This window comes from Bos taurus, chromosome 14 (assembly GCF_002263795.3).
Source record: "Bos taurus isolate L1 Dominette 01449 registration number 42190680 breed Hereford chromosome 14, ARS-UCD2.0, whole genome shotgun sequence".
Classification (NCBI taxonomy): domain Eukaryota; kingdom Metazoa; phylum Chordata; class Mammalia; order Artiodactyla; family Bovidae; genus Bos; species Bos taurus.
In genome coordinates this window covers 24,814,196-24,831,131 of record NC_037341.1, presented here as the reverse complement: position 1 = coordinate 24,831,131, position 16,936 = coordinate 24,814,196, and the positions used below count along the sequence as shown (strand labels likewise).

Sequence of the window (16,936 nt, the reverse complement as noted above, 5' to 3'; positions counted from 1 at the left end):
GCGGGCTCGGGACGCCAGGCCGCAGGCGCGCTCTCCTCGTGGGGCCCGCAGGCCCGCTGTGCCCGGCCCGCCTCCCGGGCTCCCAACCTCTCGGCCGGCGGCGGCGCCGCGGAACCCGAGCTGGAGCCGCGCGCCCCGCCCGCCCTCCATGGCGTTCACCCGGAAGAGGCAGCGCGAGCAGCAGCTGCAGCTCTACTCCAGGGAGAGGTGAGCGCCCGCCGGGGAGCGCAGAGGCCGGGCCGCCGCCGGGACCGCGGAGCAGGAGCGGGTGCCGGGCCGGGCCCATCCCGCGCCGGAACCCCAAGCCCGGGCGGCCACGCGGGTCCCGCCGCCGCGGCCCGGCTCACCCGGAAGGGGTCAGGGGTCGGAGGGTGGGTGGGAGCGGGGTGTAAGCGGGCTCGGCGGGCCCTCTTCCCCCGGTCCCGGGCTGTTCGCTCGGGCGACACCGCGCGGGTTGGCGACCACCCGCCCGCGGGGCAGACGCAGGTGCTCCCATCCCAAGTTCAGCCCCAAAGCATATGCCCGGGCCGCTCTCTGCCCTCCTGGGCCGGGAGAGAGCCTCAAAGAGCGGCCTTATTCAGAGAAAAGCCGGCGTCCAGCTCCCCCGCGCCCCAGACGTCCTCCGCCGAGCAGTGGACCTTCTTATGAGTGCTTGTGAAAGCGCATCCCGGGGGGATTCGGGGTCCCGCGGGCAGAGGCTGAAATGGTCTCAGAGCAGTTAGGATTCAGAGTTTCTGATCCTCGGTTTCTCCAAGGGAAGCCCTTTATAAGCTCACTTCTGCTGTAAGCCAGTTTCCAGTGTATTTCGTGTGACGGAAACAGCTTGCTGTCCCAGGTGCCCGACAGAAACTGGGAATGAATCGTTTTACACGTATTTTGGTCGTGGAGCCGTAAGTGCTGCCAGCTTGTCACGTTGTGTGATCAGTGGAGACCCACAAAACAGATTATACATGAAATACAAGTGCAGGCGTTAAGGGTTACCTGTTCTTGCAGCATCCATGCTTCTTTTTCTAGAGATTGACTGGACCCGGTGCAACCATTCATACCTCTTTCCAATTGCTAATTTCCACCCGCCTCTGCCAGGGTGTCCGGAGGCTGAAATTCTATTTTCCACTGTAGGGAAGAAGACATACCAAAAGCTGTATCTTGGATGGGGCTTCCAAGAACGATTTTGGTGGCATCATTAGGTTTTATCCACAGAAAGCCTTGTTTATTGAATAATAATAACTGGATCCTCAATAAAGGAACTCACTCTCATAAGAGGCTGTTCTGACTTCCCCTTTGAATGCTTGTTTCATGTGGCGACAGCTTGAATAGTTTCTTTGTTCAGTGCCAACCACATTAAGACTGGGTATTCTGTATTAAATAGATGAATGTTCAAATTTACATTGTAAGAACTTTGAAACACTTGAATTGCCATCGTGTTCTATGATCTAAGAGTCATTTGTAACAATTCCAGGGGCCTCTTTGATATACAGAGAAACCTGTTTTCTGCCAGTTACTTCCAGGGCAGTAATTTGTGTTTAATTTGGTTAGCTGGTACAGCTCTGCAGTATCACACAAATCTTTAAAGTCTGCACTGGCATTTCTCTGTATAATCCGCTTTGTTGCTATCCATTGATCACGCAGCATGACAGGTTAGCTGCGCTCTCTGTAGCTCGCACAACCAAAATACTTATTATTCATTAGTCAGGAGGTGGCAACTGTTCTTGAGCATCGGTAATGTGAAAAAGTCAGTGCCACAGTTTTTTCACTTGCCTCTTACTTACCGACTACCTAAATTCTCTAGTGCTCTGCTCTGTGGCTTTGCAACCTTGGGTTGATGGGCACACTAACCAGGATGGTTTCTTAGAATAGCAGTTTGAAGGACAGGAATATCTCACAATCAAGCAGTCTCTTTCTAAATCTTGGAATTCTTTCTGAAAGACAAGAGTGTTTTAAACCAGCTTTATTGAACTACTGATTTACTTGTGGCTGCACAGATTTTCTTAGCTTATCTCTTTGTAGCAATAAACACCATTTAGCAAGATGATTGATAGAGGTCATTGACTTGGACACACCCAAGAGAACTGCTACTTTCCTTGGAGCTGTTTCAGAGATCACCCCTGAAAAGTCCTCACTCTTCAGAGCTGCGATTTCATGGGTCCCTCTGATGCTGCTTAAGAGAGTTTAGGTTGCTGCTATTCAGCTACTCAATAATGACCCGGAAAGGGGAAACTTGAAGTTAGCTTTTATTTCTCTTAGTATAAAGTTAATGCTGATACTTTTAGAGAAAGTGGTATTTCTACAAAAGTAGAAGCAGAGAGGCAGTTGGGAAATTCTTAGATTGGTGGCTTAGACCAATGTGATGGCAGAAGAAATGGAGAAAAGTGGATGGATTTTAGATGTTTTTAGGAGGGAGAATCGATAAGCCTTGTTGGGATGGACTGCATGTGAGAGGTAACAGAGGGAGAATTCTAGCTTAGAGTTGTCTGATAAAATACAGGACGCCCAGTTAAATTCGAATTTCAGGTGAACAGTGAAAAATCTTCCAGTATGTCGCATGTGATATGTGGTACATACTTGTACGAAAAAATTTTTGTAACTTATCTGAAGTTCCAACTTAACTGTTGTCCTGTATTTTTACTTGCTAAACAGCAGTGCCACTCTCAGGTTTCCGGTTTAAACAGCGGTAGAGTGGTATCAATTATTGATGATGCTTTAAAGTAAAGCTTTGGGTAGTTTTCACTATTAGAAAACAAAGAGCTAATTGGCTATTCAAACTAAATACTCTGTTCTTCTGGTTAAGACTTAGATGGAAGAAACCATATTGATCTCACTGGTGTTCTGAAATGTCCTTTGCATGTGTTAATGAAGATAAATGTAAAAATCTAAAGACAGTTCACATGTCTTGGAATTGTTGGGAATGGTAGATGTGTATAGTGGGTTAACATACGAGGGAATTCTACAAACTACCACTATTTAGATATTTCTATTTCAGGATTTCAGTTCAGTTGCTCAGTTGTGTCCGACTCTTTGCAATCCCATGAACCACAGCATGCCAGGCCTCCCTGTCCGTCGCCAACTCCCAGAGTTCACTCAAACTCATGTCCATCCAGTTGGTCATGCCATCCAACCATCTCATCCTCTGTCGTCCCCTTCTCCTCCTGCCCTCGATCTTTCCCAGCATCAGGGTCTTTTCAAATGAGTCAGCTCTTCGCATCAGGTGGCCAAAGTATTGGAGTAGCAGTTTTAGCATCAGTCCTTCCAGTGAACACCCAGGACTGATCTCCTTTAGGATGGAGTAAGCTAATTGTTACATATTTTTTATCTTCAGGTCTAGGAGTGGTGTGGTGGGACCACAGCTATTTTCTTTTAAGGTGATAGAGAAATTGAGACAGTTGAGGCTTGTCCCTACTGGGAGAGAGTCAGTTTTCTGTCTACAGTTTCAGAACAAATTACTTAGCTGTGGCTTGAAAGCTGTCCTTCCAGGCTAAAACATGACGATCATGAATACTATATTGGGCTCACAAATTACATTCATCATTTTACAGGCATATCTCAGATTTCAGCTTTGCTTCAAACATTCTATCTGTGCATAATTCTCTTGGTTATGCTGATGTTAAATTTCTTGCCTGATATAAAATCTGTTACTTAATATGTTTGTCAGTGTGTCTGTATTTGTTATACTAAAAATAATTGCTGAGAGGGAAAACTGATTTGTTATAGTCTGGTTTAATCATTCGTTTTAAAGACTGTTCATCCTGTTCCTTTCATACCTCTGTGGAGTTTGCCAGGTGTCGAAAATAAACTCAGAATCAGCACTCAATTAGCCACCAGGAACACTGATGGGCTGAGAGAAATTGACATAACTATGATGTAAAGAAATAGGATTTATTTTTCTTACATAACCAAAAAACAGAGTAAAAATAAATGTTGCAAATTTTTTGGTTAACTTAAAATTTACATTGGCTTTACTGGAAATACCTGTCACCTTATTCCCTTCTTACTGTCTCAATTTAACTTCTTCCAAAGTGGCTACCATTTAAAAAGACACCAGAATCTACACACAAATGGATTTTGAGTGTGTTTGCTGTATGGTTTTTTAAATGATGTAAACTGGAAATGATCATTTAATGAATTCATTGCTTTTTTCCCCCTAAATACTGTTGTGGTATCATTTTTTACTCATCAGATATTTAACATTTCCAACTTCAGATTTTCCAACTTCATAAGATTTTTAAATTATCTTCTTTTAATTTGTTAATCTGTGCTCAGTGAATAAGGTCTGTATAATAGTTTGAAATTTTGTATTATAACAATATGTAGTCAGTTTTCACAAATATTCAATAGGATGTTGAAGATAGATTTATATTAATATTGTTACAATATCCTGTGTATGTATTAACATTAAGTTTATTAATTGTTTAGATCTTTTATTTCCTTAATGAATTATTTTTCTGATTGAGAGAGGGTTCATGATGCTAAGTTCATTTTGTATTTCTATCAACTTCACTGTAACTATTTTCAGGGTATGTTATTAAGTCTACTTAACCTTAGAATTGATGTCTTAGCAAATTAAGTTTTTCATCAACATACAATGAACTCCATTTAGTAATAATTTTTTTCTATTTTGTCTGCTATTAATATAGCTATATTTTCTTTGGGTTGTTTGCATTATATATGTTTTCATTCTTTTACTTTCATCTTTTCTTATCCTTAGATTTTAAGCTTATTTCTTGTAGTTTGTAGTTGAACTTTTTATTCTTTCTGATATTTCTTCACAGATTGGCCCACTTATATTTGTTAATATTGCAGATATATTTTGAATCATTTTTACTTTTTAATCTTATTTTTTCCTTTTCTTGGATTAACTAGCAAGATCCCTTTGTTCCCTTTCATTTTTCCTGAAGAATGTGGAAGTTATATATTCTGTTTCTGGTTTTTCTAGTGCTTTTCCTTGAAATTTTAACATTTATGTTTAACTTAAGGTCTGCCAAAGCCTTTGACTGTGTGGATCACAATAAACTGTGGAAAATTCTGAAAGAGATGGGAATACCAGACCACCTGACCTGCCTCTTGAGAAATCTGTATGCAGGTCAGGAAGCAACAGTTAGAACTGGACATGGAACAACAGACTGGTTCCAAATAGGAAAAGGAATACGTCAAGGCTGTATATCGTCACCCTGCTTATTTAACTTACATGCAGAGTACATCATGAGAAACGCTGGGCTGGAAGAAGCACAAGCTGGAATCAAGATTTCTGGGAGAAATATCAATCACCTCAGATATGCAGATGAAACCACCCTTATGGCAGAAAGTGAAGAGGAACTAAAAAGCCTCTTGATGAAAGTGAAAGAGGAGAGTGAAAAAGCTGGCTTAAAGCTCAACATTCAGAAAACTAAGGTCACTGAGCGACTGAACTGAACTAAGGTCTGAGGCCAATCATTCTCTTTACCCTCCTTCCTAACAATATAAGGACCTTGGGACACTTAGCTCCTTTTGTCCCATTTTAAATTATAGTCTGCTATTGTCCAGTATTTGCAATCTATATTTTAATCAGACAGTATCATTGTCTCGTTAATACATGTATAGTTTACATGCATATCTTTCATTGTCTTGGCATTCCTTCTTGCATGTGTCTTCCCTACAGAATTTTCTCTCTCCTGAAGAATGTCCTTGAGGAGTTCCCCTGATGATGGGGGTCTGATGATAGTAAAGTGTGTTTGTTTTTGTCTGCCTGAACATGTCCCTATATGGCCCTTGTTTTGAAAATCAATTTTGCTGGTTGTTTAATTCTCTCAGCATTTTGAAGATCCTGTAATATGCATGCGACTTGTTGGAGCAACATTGGATGGGGGAGAGAAGACCCAACAAAGTACAGATAGATCAGTAACCTGTGTGCCCTGCCCTCTGGGTGTGGCTCTTAGCCCCCAGCAGGGTCAGGCTTCACACTTCAGGAGGAGCCTGGGCCCCGTGGGGTGACCGAGGGCCAGGATACAGAGGGGTTGTTATGCTGTGATGGAGCCTTGCTCTCCAGGTCCCATGCAACTTTAGTGCCATGGGTTGGCCTGGCCCCTCCCCTGGCTTGCTCAGGGGCTGTCTCAGCCTGGAACTTGAGTCTGCATGACACAGTGGATGAGGGCAGGGTCTGTATATCTGTAAACATGGTTAGGGGCTTGCCAGCACTTTCTCTGGCATGATTAAGACACTGGGGTCCAAGCCTTGTTGACCCAGACTGTTGCCATAACACAAGACTGAACAGGTTTCCATGGAGCTTTGTAGGGGGCCACCTTCTATTTGGGGAGATTAGCCTGCAACACATCCCTGTTGTTCAAGTCTCATTGTTAGGAATCTGCCCTTTCTCTGGCTGCTTGTAAGGTCTTTTCTTTGTACTGTTTTGCTATTTGTCTGCATAGACACTTCCTTCGGTTCATCTCTGCTAGTTGGGGCTCCTCAAGCTGAAATAGTTTTGGAAAATTTGTAGCTAGATCTTCAGCTCAGCTCCTTAAGCCCCTGATCTCTCATAACAACTGTTTCATATGTATCTTGATTTTTCTGTGTTGCATGTAGTTTATTTAAATCCATCTTACCACTTACTTTTTCACTAGTTGCCTAATTTGCACTAAGGTTTTAATTTCACTTTCTTTTTTTTTTTTCCTGTTTTTGGCTTCCCCGCGTGGCTTATGGGATCTTAGTTCCCCAACCAGTGGTTGAACTCAGGCCCTTCCTTGGCAGTAAAAGTGCCGAGTCCTAACCACTGGACACCCAAGGAATTAACTAATTTCACTTACTATATTTTTAAATTCCTAATTTCATTTGGTTCACTTACAGCTGCCTTGATCATTTTTTTATAAAAGTCTGATCTTTTGTGTTTTTGATGTCCTATTTCTTTAATTCTTGTAATGATCAGGCTTCCCCTGGTGGCTCAGATGGTAAAGTGAGGTGAAGTTGCTCAGTCGTATCCGACTCTCTGCGACCCCATGGACTGTAGCCTACCGGGCTCCTTGGTCCATAGGATTTTCCAGGCAAGAGTACTGGAGTGGGTTGCCATTTCCTTCTCCAGGGGATCTTCCCCACCCAGAGATCGAACCCGGATCTCCTGCATTGTAGGTAGACGCTTTACCGTCTGAGCTACCAGGGAAGCCCGTCAGATGGTAAAGAATCTGCCTATAATGCAGGAGACCCAGGTTCAATCCCTGGCTTGGAAAGTTCCTCTGGAGAAGGAAATGGCAACCCACTCCAGTATTCTTGCCTAGGAAACTCCATGAAGAGAGGAGCCTGGTGGGCTACAGTTCATGGGGTTGCAGAGTCAGACACGACTGAGAAACTAAGCACTATTCTTATAATGAACAGATGCAGAAAATAAATTAACTGTAGACTTTACAGGTTTGACTAGTGGTCTGCTGCTTGTACTGACCTTCATTTAGTCATTTTACTTCTTCATTTGTTTAATGGTTTTCAATGGTGGCCTCTTTGAATTTATTCTTGGAGATCTCGGTTTAATGAGTGTTTTTCCAGAAAGTGTTTGCATGTGTATGTGCCTGGGATTGGGGGAGACAGAACTGGTCTTGTTTGCTCTGAGTGTTACTGGGCTAAGTAGGTAGTGTGAATTCTAACCCTAATACGTGTTAAGGCAGGCTTGTAGTCTCAGGCTGTAAAGGAGACTTACTATGTCCCTGCCCGGGGCCAAGGTCCTGCAATATCCCTCTGGGAAGATACGGTGGGTGGTTTTTTATTTTCACCCTCAGTTCAGTCGCTCAGTCGTGTCCAACTCTTTGCGACCCCATGAACTGCAGCACGCCAGGCTTCCCTGTCCAGGCTCCCCACTATCTCCAGATCTTGTTCAAACTCATGTCCATCAAGTCGGTGATGCCATCCAACCATCTCATCCTCTCTCATCCCCTTCTCCTCCTGCCTTCAATCTTTCCCAGCATCAGGGTCTTTTCAAATGAGTCAGTTCTTTGCATCAGATGGACAAAGTATTGGAGTTTCAGCTTCAGTATCAGTCCTTCCAATGAATATGAATAGGGTTGCCTGGTTTGCTCTCCTTGCAGTCTAAGGGACTCTCAACAGCCTTCTCCAAAATAACAGTTCAAAAGCATCAATTCTTCAGCGCTCAAGTTTCTTTATGATCCAACTCTCACATCCATACATGACCACTGGAAAAACCATAGCCTTGACTAGATGGACCTTTGTTGGCCAAGTAATGTCTCTGCTTTTTAATATGCTGTCTAGGTTGGTCATTGGAGAAGGCAATGGCACCCCACTCCAGTACTCTTGCCTGGAAAATCCCATGGATGGAGGAGCCTGGTAGGCTACAGTCCATGGGGTTGCTAAGAGTCGGACACGACTGAGTGACTTCACTTTCACTTTTCACTTTCATGCATTGGAGAAGGAAATGGCATCCCACTCCAGTATTCTTGCCTGGAGAATTCCAGGGACGGGGAGCCTGGTGGGCTGCTGTCTATGGGGTTGCACAGAGTCGGACACGACTGAAGCGACTTAGCAGCAGCAGCAGCAGGTTGGTCATAGCTGTTCTTCCAGGGGGTAAGCGTCTTTTAATTTCATGGCTGCAATCACCATCTGCAGTGATTTTGGAGCCCCCCAAAAATAAAGTCTCTCACTGTTTTCATGGCAAATAGATAGGGAAACAATTGAGTGATGGGACCGGATGCCATGATCTTAATTTTTTGAATGTTGAGTTTTAAGCCAGCTTTTTCACTCTCTTTCACTTTCATCAAGAGACGTTTTAGTTCTTCATTTCTTCCATAAGGGTGGCATCATCTGTGTATCTGAGGTTATTGATATTTCTTCTGGCAGTCTTGATTCCAGCTTGTGTTCTGTCGAGCACAGCATTTTGCATGATATACTCTGCATATAAGTTAAATAAGCAGGGTGACAATATACAGCCTTGACGTACTCCTTTCCCAATTTGGAACCAGTCTGTTGTTCCGTGTCTGGTTCTAACTGTTGCTTCTTGACCTGCATACAGATTTCTCAGGAGGCAGGTAAGGTGGTCTGGTATTCCCATTTCTTGAAGAATTTTCCACAGCTGGTTGTGATCTACACAGTCAAAGGCTTTCACGTAATCAATAAAACAGATGTTTTTCTGGTATTCTCTTGCTTTTTCTGTGATCCAACGGATGTTCACCCCTAGAGGCTGTTACTTTAGGGACCCTAGCTTTTTCTGCTCTTTCCCTCTCCCCATCTCAGTCCCCTCCTGAATTCAGGCTCTGCTGCTCAGACAGTTGGGAAAAGCCTCCTCCAGTGCCTTGCTGACTTCTTGGTTTCTCTCTTCCAAGACCTTCCCTTACTTTTCCATCACCTCAGCCAAGCATGTGAAGTTTTCAGTAATCCAGCAGTTTTAGAGGCTCTGTATTGAGATTGTTTCTTTGGAAATTTAATCTGCCATGATGCCCAAAATGGAATTCCTGCTGATTCTTTAAACTCAAGTTTATTTAATTAATCTATAAACCCACTGGTACTTCCCTGGTGGCTCAGACACTGGTTAAGAAAGGACTTTTGAGGTCATCTAAGCTGTGGCTCCCTACCCCTCACTTTATAGTTGGAGGCCTGAGAAAGCAAAGTGGTTTGACCAAGAGTCCAGTAGCCAAGACATGGCTGTGCTGAGCCTAAAACAAATGTCCTCTGATCCAGCCCGGCCCCCTTTCCACTGCAGCATGCTGCTCCTGTTTTACATCCTGGGTCAGTGCTTGTTTTTATCGTATCTTTGACATTTAGAACAATTCAGGAATGCTCCAAGCCTGGTTCATGGAGACTTAGTACCTTGTTACACTAAGTGTGGTCTTTGGCTATCCCATCAGCTCTGTCTGGGAGCCTATTAGCAAATGCAGAATCTCAGGCTCCTATCAGATCTTCTGCATCAGAATCTGCATGTTAACAAGATCCCTGGGTAATTAAAGCATGAGAAGCCCTGCTGGAGATAACAGTAATCAAGCATTCATCTGGATTTCCTGTTGTTTGTTCCTTCAAACTGTCTCTACCTTTATCTTCTCGATGGTGTAGAGAACCCTCCTGGAAGCCTGCTCCCAGGGCTGTGACTCTTGGTGAAGAAACTGAAAGACCTTGAGAAACACAGGTTTAGTGCTCATTCTAGATTAGACAGATTATTTATAAACCGAAGAGGAAGTTGTCACCCATCTGCAGCATAAACTCCCTGTGAAGTCATCTAATGCTAATCTAATCTCTTTTGACAGGGTTCTGACTGGTGGGTTGGGAAAATGGAGTAGATTCGGTTCAGCTGAATTTTGGCAGAAAGTAAGCTTTCGTTTTGTGTTAATAGCAGAATTGGGAAAGGAGAAATTGACGTTCATAGAGTTAGGTGGAGTAAGATTCATTTTTTCAGAGGTTGCTGTCAAATGTACATTATTGGGGGCACATTTCTAACAGTGGGTCACAGAACTGTGTTCTCATCCTTGTCCGTTCAACGTTTTCTTCATTTCATTCCTTTCATTCATTTCATTCCCTGCAGTGGAATCACAGAGCCCTAACCACTGGATCACCAGGGAGTTCCCCTTAATTTCATATTTTGTTTCAGAGGCCATTTTAAGACGTGCTCAAGTTAGTTAAACCAGCTCTCCAGGTAGGTAGTGGAGTCCCTACAGTCTGGCTAAATTCAAGGATCGTGTTGAGGTATTCAGAGTAAAGATGGAAATAGAGGACAGCCGGCTGTGAACACACTCCTAACGTGAGCTGGCACATTTTCCCTTCTCTCAATCTCCTCAGCATCTCCAGCCTAGAAAATCGACTGACTGGCAAAATCTTTGGGCTCCATTCTAAACACTGTTTGTCAGTGGAGTGTTGAACAATCATTGAGCAGCTGTGAATGCAGCCTAGCTCTGAGGGCTGCCCTCAGTGAACTTGTTTACATTGTTGGTTAAGTGTTGAGCAGGATGCTTTATGAGGATGGGCCAGAATCTTTCTCAGGAAAGTTCAGTTGCCGAATGAGTCAATTTATCTACAGAAAATGCCACTACAGCTCTGTAAACATGGATTGAAGTAAGGAATACCCAGGAGCAGGACCCAGGGTCTCCTAAAGAAAGAATTTATAGTCTGTTATACTGATATAACACTATGGCTGAGATCATAAAATTATAAAAGGGTTTTTAGGTTCTTTTAAAGCGTGGAAACTTTTACTCCATGGAATGCAGTTTGAAAATCATTGTTCAAAAACACAGTGTAAATTTATGGTAATAATTTTTACATACAAAAATTCTCAAGCAGGTATAATTGAACATTTCAGTACAAAGGAAATAACTCTGAAAGGTTTCTTAATCCTTTAACTTTGAATAATGCGATTGAGTTATATTCCTTCATTATGTGTTTTACATTTCTTACAAAATAGGCATATTGGTACATTAAGAAGGATATAAATTATTCACCAAAATAATGCCTTTAGTTCTATAGTACCTGATGTGATTATTTTGGCCAAAAAACCCACATACTTCAACAAAATAAAAAAAAAAATTTAAAAACCCTTTTATAAAAAAAAGCACCTAAGATTTACTATTTTTTTACTTAAGTATTTACAGTTTTAAGTCACAGTATAGTAGTATTAAGTATGTTCACGTGTTGGGTGGCAAATCTCTAGAACTTTCAGTTCAGTTCAGTCGCTCAGTCGTGTCTGACTCTTTGCAACCCCATGAATCGCAGCACGCCAGGCCTCCCTGTCCATCACCAACTCCCGGAGTTCACCCAAACTCATATCTAGAACTTTCAAATCTTGCAAAACCGAAGCTCTGTCCTTCCCCCAGCTCCTGGCAACCATTTTGTTTTCTCTTAGTAAGAGTTTGACTGCTCTTAGATACTTAGATAAGTGGAACAATGTGGTATTTGTCTTTTTGGGACTGATCTATTTCACCTGCAGCAGTGCCTTCAGGGTTCCTGCATGTTGTAGCATGTGACAAGACTTCCTTCTTTTTTTTTAAGGCTGAAAAATATTTTACTGTATGTATATGCCTCATTTTCTTTATCCACCCATCCATCAACAGATACTTAGATTGCTTCTATCTCTTGGCTGTTGTGAATAACGCTGCAGTGAACATGGATATGCAAATATCTCTGATACGTTTTCAGTGCTTTTGGATATGTATTCAGAAGTGTGACTGTTGGGTCATAGGGTAGTTCTGTTTTTATTTTTTAAATGTTATTGGAATATAGTTGATTTACAGTGTTGTATTAGTTTCAAGTGTACAGCTTAGTGCTTCAATTATGCATAAAGATACATTCCTTCTTTTTCAGATTCTTTTCCCATAGAGGTTACTGAGTAGAGTTCTCAGGCCCTTGTTGGTTATCTGTTTTCTGTATAGTCGTGTGTATGTTAATCCCAAGCTCCTGATTTATCCCTCCCACCCAGCCTTTCCCCTTTGGTTACCATAAGCTTGTTTTCAAAATCTGAGTGTCTGTTCCTACTTTGTAAATAAGTTTATTTATATCATTTTAAAAAATTAAATTCCACATATGATTCATATATGATATTTGTCTATCTCTTTATGACTTTCTTTGTATGATAATCTCTAGGTCTGTCCATGTTGCTGCGAATGGCATTTCATTCTTTTTTATGGCTGATTTATTTTCCACTGTATATATGTACCATATCTTCTTTATCCATTCTTCTTGTTGATGGATGTTCAGGTTGCTTCTATGTCTTGGCTGTTGTGAATAGTGCTGCAATGAACATTGGTGTGTATGTATCTTTTCAAATTATAGTTTTCTCCAGATATATTTCCAGGCGTGGGATTGCTGGGTCTTATGGATCACAATAAACTGGAAAATTCTTCAAGAGATGGGAATACCAGACCACCTGACCTGCCTCTTGAGAAATCTGTATGCAGGTCAGGAAGCAACAGTTAGAACTGGACATGGAACAATAGACTGGTTCCAAATAGGAAAAGGAGTATGTCAAGGCTGTATATTGTCACCTTGCTTATTTAACTTATATGCAGAGTACATCATGAGAAATGCTGGACTGGAAGAAACACAAGCTGGAATCAGGATTGCTGGGAGAAATATCAATAACCTCAGATATGCAGATGAAACCACCCTTATGGCAGAAAGTGAAGAGGAACTAAAAAGCCTCTTGATGAAAGTAAAAGTGGAGAATGAAAAAGCTGGCTTAAAGCTCAACATTCAGAAAACGAAGATCATGGCATCCAGTCCCATCACTTCATGGGGAATAGATGGAAAAACAGTGGAAACAGTGTCAGACTTTATTTTTTTGGGCTCCAAAATCACTGCAGATGGTGACTGCAGCCATGAAATTAAAAGACGCTTACTCCTTGGAAGGAAAGTTATGACCAACCTAGATAGCATATTCAAAAGCAGAGACATTACTTTGCCAACAAAGGTCCATCTGGTCAAGGCTGTGGTTTTTCCTGTGGTCATGTATGGATGTGAGAGTTGGACTGTGAAGAAGGCTGAGCGCCGAAGAAATGATGCTTTTGAACTGTGGTGTTGGTTCTCTTAAGTGTCCCTTGGACTGCAAGGAGATCCAACCAGTCCATTCTGAAGGAGATCAGCCCTGGGATTTCTTTGGAAGGAATGATGCTAAAGCTGAAACTCCAGTACTTTGGCCACCTCATTCGAAGACTTGACTCATTGGAAAAGACTCTGATGCTGGGAGGGATTGGGGGCAGGAGGAGAAGGGGATGACAGAGGATGAGATGGCTGGATGGCATCACTGACTCGATGGACGTGAGTCTGAGTGAACTCCAGGAGTTGGTGATGGACAGGGAGGCCTGGCGTGCTGCAATTCATAGGGTCGCAAAGAGTCAGACACGACTGAGCGACTGAACTGAACTGAACTGATGGTAGTTCTAGGTTTAGTTTTTCAAGGAACTTCCATACTGTTCTCCGTAGTAGTTGTACCAGTTTACGTTCCCACCAACAGTGTAGGAGGATTCCCTTTTCTCCACACTCTCTCTCCTGCATTTGTTGTCTGTAGACTTTTTGATGATGGCCATTCTGAGCCACGTGAGGTGATAACCTCATCGTGCTTTTGACTCTGGCTCTAGGCATGGAGCATTAGAAGCCAAGCCTTTTAATGAATAGGAGTCTATAAACATAACCTGGTTGCTAGAGCAATTAGATGACTTGGAAGGACTAAAGAGTAGCTAAAGAAGCAGGTGGAGAAGGAAGTGGCAATCCACTCCAGTATTCTTGGCTGGGAAATTCCACGGACAGAGGAGCTGGTACAGTCTGTGGGGTCACAAAGAGTCGGACACAACTGAGTGACTAAACGACACCAACAGAGAAGCAGGTGGTGAGAGATGCCTGAGTCTGTGGGCCTGTGAAGGAGGATAGGAGTCATCTGCCCACCAGAGGGAACCTGAATATGATAGTTCTAGCTTTAATTTTTTGAGGAACCTCTGTACTGTTTTCCATAGTAGCTACATCATTTCACAATTCCACCAGCAATTTCCCCACATCCTCCCCAATGTTTATTGTTTTGTAATAGTGTATGAGATTTTGATTTGCAGTGTCCTGATGATTAGTGATGTTCAATATCTTTTTTATACACTTTCTGGCTATTTGCATATCTTTGGACAAGTGTCTATTTAAGACCTTTGTCCATTTTTTACTTTAATTTTTGTTGAGTTGTAACAGTTCTTTCATGCACTGGAGAAGGAAATGGCAACCCACTCCAGTGTTCTTGCCTGGAGAATCCCAGGGACGGGGCAGCCTGGTGGGCTGCCGTCTATGGGGTCACACAGAGTCAGACACGACTGAAGTGACTTAGCAGCAGCAGCAGCAGCAGCAGCAGCAGCAGTTCTTTATATGTTCTCAATATTAACTCGCTATGAAATGCATGGTTTGCAAATATTCTCTCCAGTTTTGTAGGTTGCCTTCTCGCTTTGTTAATATTTGGCTGCACTGGGTCTTAGTTGCAGCACGTGAAATCTAGTTCCCTGACTGGGGATCGAACCCAGGCCCCTGCACTGGGGGCATGGAGTCTGAGCCATTGGACCACCAGGGAAATCCCTCCGTCTCACTTTGTTGACTGTTTTCTTTACTGCAGAGTAGTAGTCATACTTCCGTGTCATAGAAGTCGGATGTGGTTACACTTATCTATTTTTGCTTTTGTTGGGCTTGCTGTGTCATAGCCAAGAAATCATTGCCAAATCCAGTGTCATGAAGCGTTCCCCTTATGTTTTCTCCTGGAGTTTTATAGTTTCAGGTCTTAAAATTAGGCCTTTAATTCATTTTGAGTTAATTTTTATATATATTATGAAGGGTTCAGGATCGTTCTTTTGTATGTCAATACCAGATTTCCATTTGTTGAAGAGGCAGTTCTTTCCCTATTGTGTGACTTTGGGTCCCTTGTCGAAGATCCGTTAGATATGAGAGTATTTCTGAGCTCTCTATTCTGTTCCTTTGGTCTACATGTCAGGACTACATTGTTTTAATACTGTATCTTTGTAATATCTTTTGATAAGGAACTGTGAGACTTCCAGTTTTTTTTTATTCTCAATTATTTTAGCTTTCTGATTCTGTATGAATTTTAGGATTTTTTTTCTATTTCTGCAGTAATTGGCATTGAGAGTTTGTTAGGGATAACACTGAATATATAGATTGCTTTGGCTGGTATAGACATTTTAACACTATTATGCTTTGGCTAAGTATGACATTTTAACAATATTAAAGATACGATTATATCTTATTTATATGGAAGAGCTTGCTGTTTATGAAGGCTACTTGTGCTACAGCTAAGTATGGCTAAGTCACTTCAGTCGTGTCCGACTCTGTGCAACCCCATTGACAGCAGCCCACCAGGCTCCCCCATCCCTGGGATTCTCCAGGCAAGAACACTGGAGTGGGTTGCCATTTCCTTCTCCAATGCATGAAAGTGAAAGTGAAATCGCTCAGTCGTGTCCGGCTCTTAGCCTACCAGGCTCTTCCGCCCATGGGATTTTCCAGGCAAGAGTACTGGAGTGGGGTGCCATTGCCTTACAGCCACAAAATTATGCCATTGTCTTACTGACAAATACTGTAGTTTACCCTGTCTCTAAGAGAAGTGGGGAAATGAAGGAGGAAGGGTTGCCTAGCTCCCGCCCAAGCAAAGCATTTCAGCTTATTAAGATATTAATACAAGCTAAAAGTAAGGGGCAATGTACTTAGTAACTATCTCTCTGATTTATACCTTCCTGGAAATTATCTGATGCATCAAAGGATGTTCCTAGCAATCCCAACTTTTGTGATTGTATTGAAATTCACAGTAGGTACTAATAGTGAGCATTTTACACTGAGTTCTGGCAGTTTAGCCTATGATTAATTCTTGTTCATGGATTTTACAGTGTAGAACAGGCCAATAAAAGTTGCCTGTTGTGATGGTATAGCTGGTTCCTGCTGTCATTATTTTTAGTTTATGAGTTACTTTTCTGTTGGTTCAAAATTTTTAAGTGAGCCATATCTTGGTTTATGGATATAATTTCTTCTTTGTAAGGATGTTAATTACAGTCTTTGGACCTCTTTTTCTGTACACGTTTCTAGTCCTTCAGGTTGTATTCTTCTGCTTGCTTGGTCTATTTCTTTCACACTGGAAGCTGGTAATCCTGGGGTGTCTTATATTTAAGGGTGAAGCATGTAATTCTCGTGGGCAGGCCTCTTCTGCTGGGCTTCAGTGTGGGATGATGTTCTTTCAAATGCTGGTAGCCATGGGTCTTTTCTTTAGCACTAGTTTTTTCCAAAGATAATCCACCGGACTGCTACTTGGAGTGTGATATGTCTTCCTGATTTTTGTGTAACCACCTTCTCACGCTCTGCACTGTGCTTGATGTCTAGTTGGGAGCCTCTTGTTTAACTTTGTTATTGAAAAACTGTGTATCGGGAGAACTACCAGGGGAGGAATCTGGGTGACTAGCCTCATTCGGACTCTCAGCATCACCTTGGCTTCATCCCTGCCTTCTTGCTGCCTTATTCCTGCAGTCGTGGAACT

The 16,936-nt window shown here is 42.4% G+C and overlaps 1 protein-coding gene across 1 annotated transcript in view; it reads left to right on the top strand.

Annotated features, from left to right (window-relative positions):
• The first annotated feature begins 76 nt into the window (after positions 1-76).
• NSMAF (neutral sphingomyelinase activation associated factor) overlaps positions 77-16,936 on the top strand; it is a 66,344-nt gene continuing 49,484 nt past the window's right edge. The window contains 1 exon segment of the mRNA XM_005215445.5: positions 77-207. Coding sequence (XP_005215502.2) covers positions 149-207 — 59 coding nt within the window. The 5' untranslated portion in view covers positions 77-148.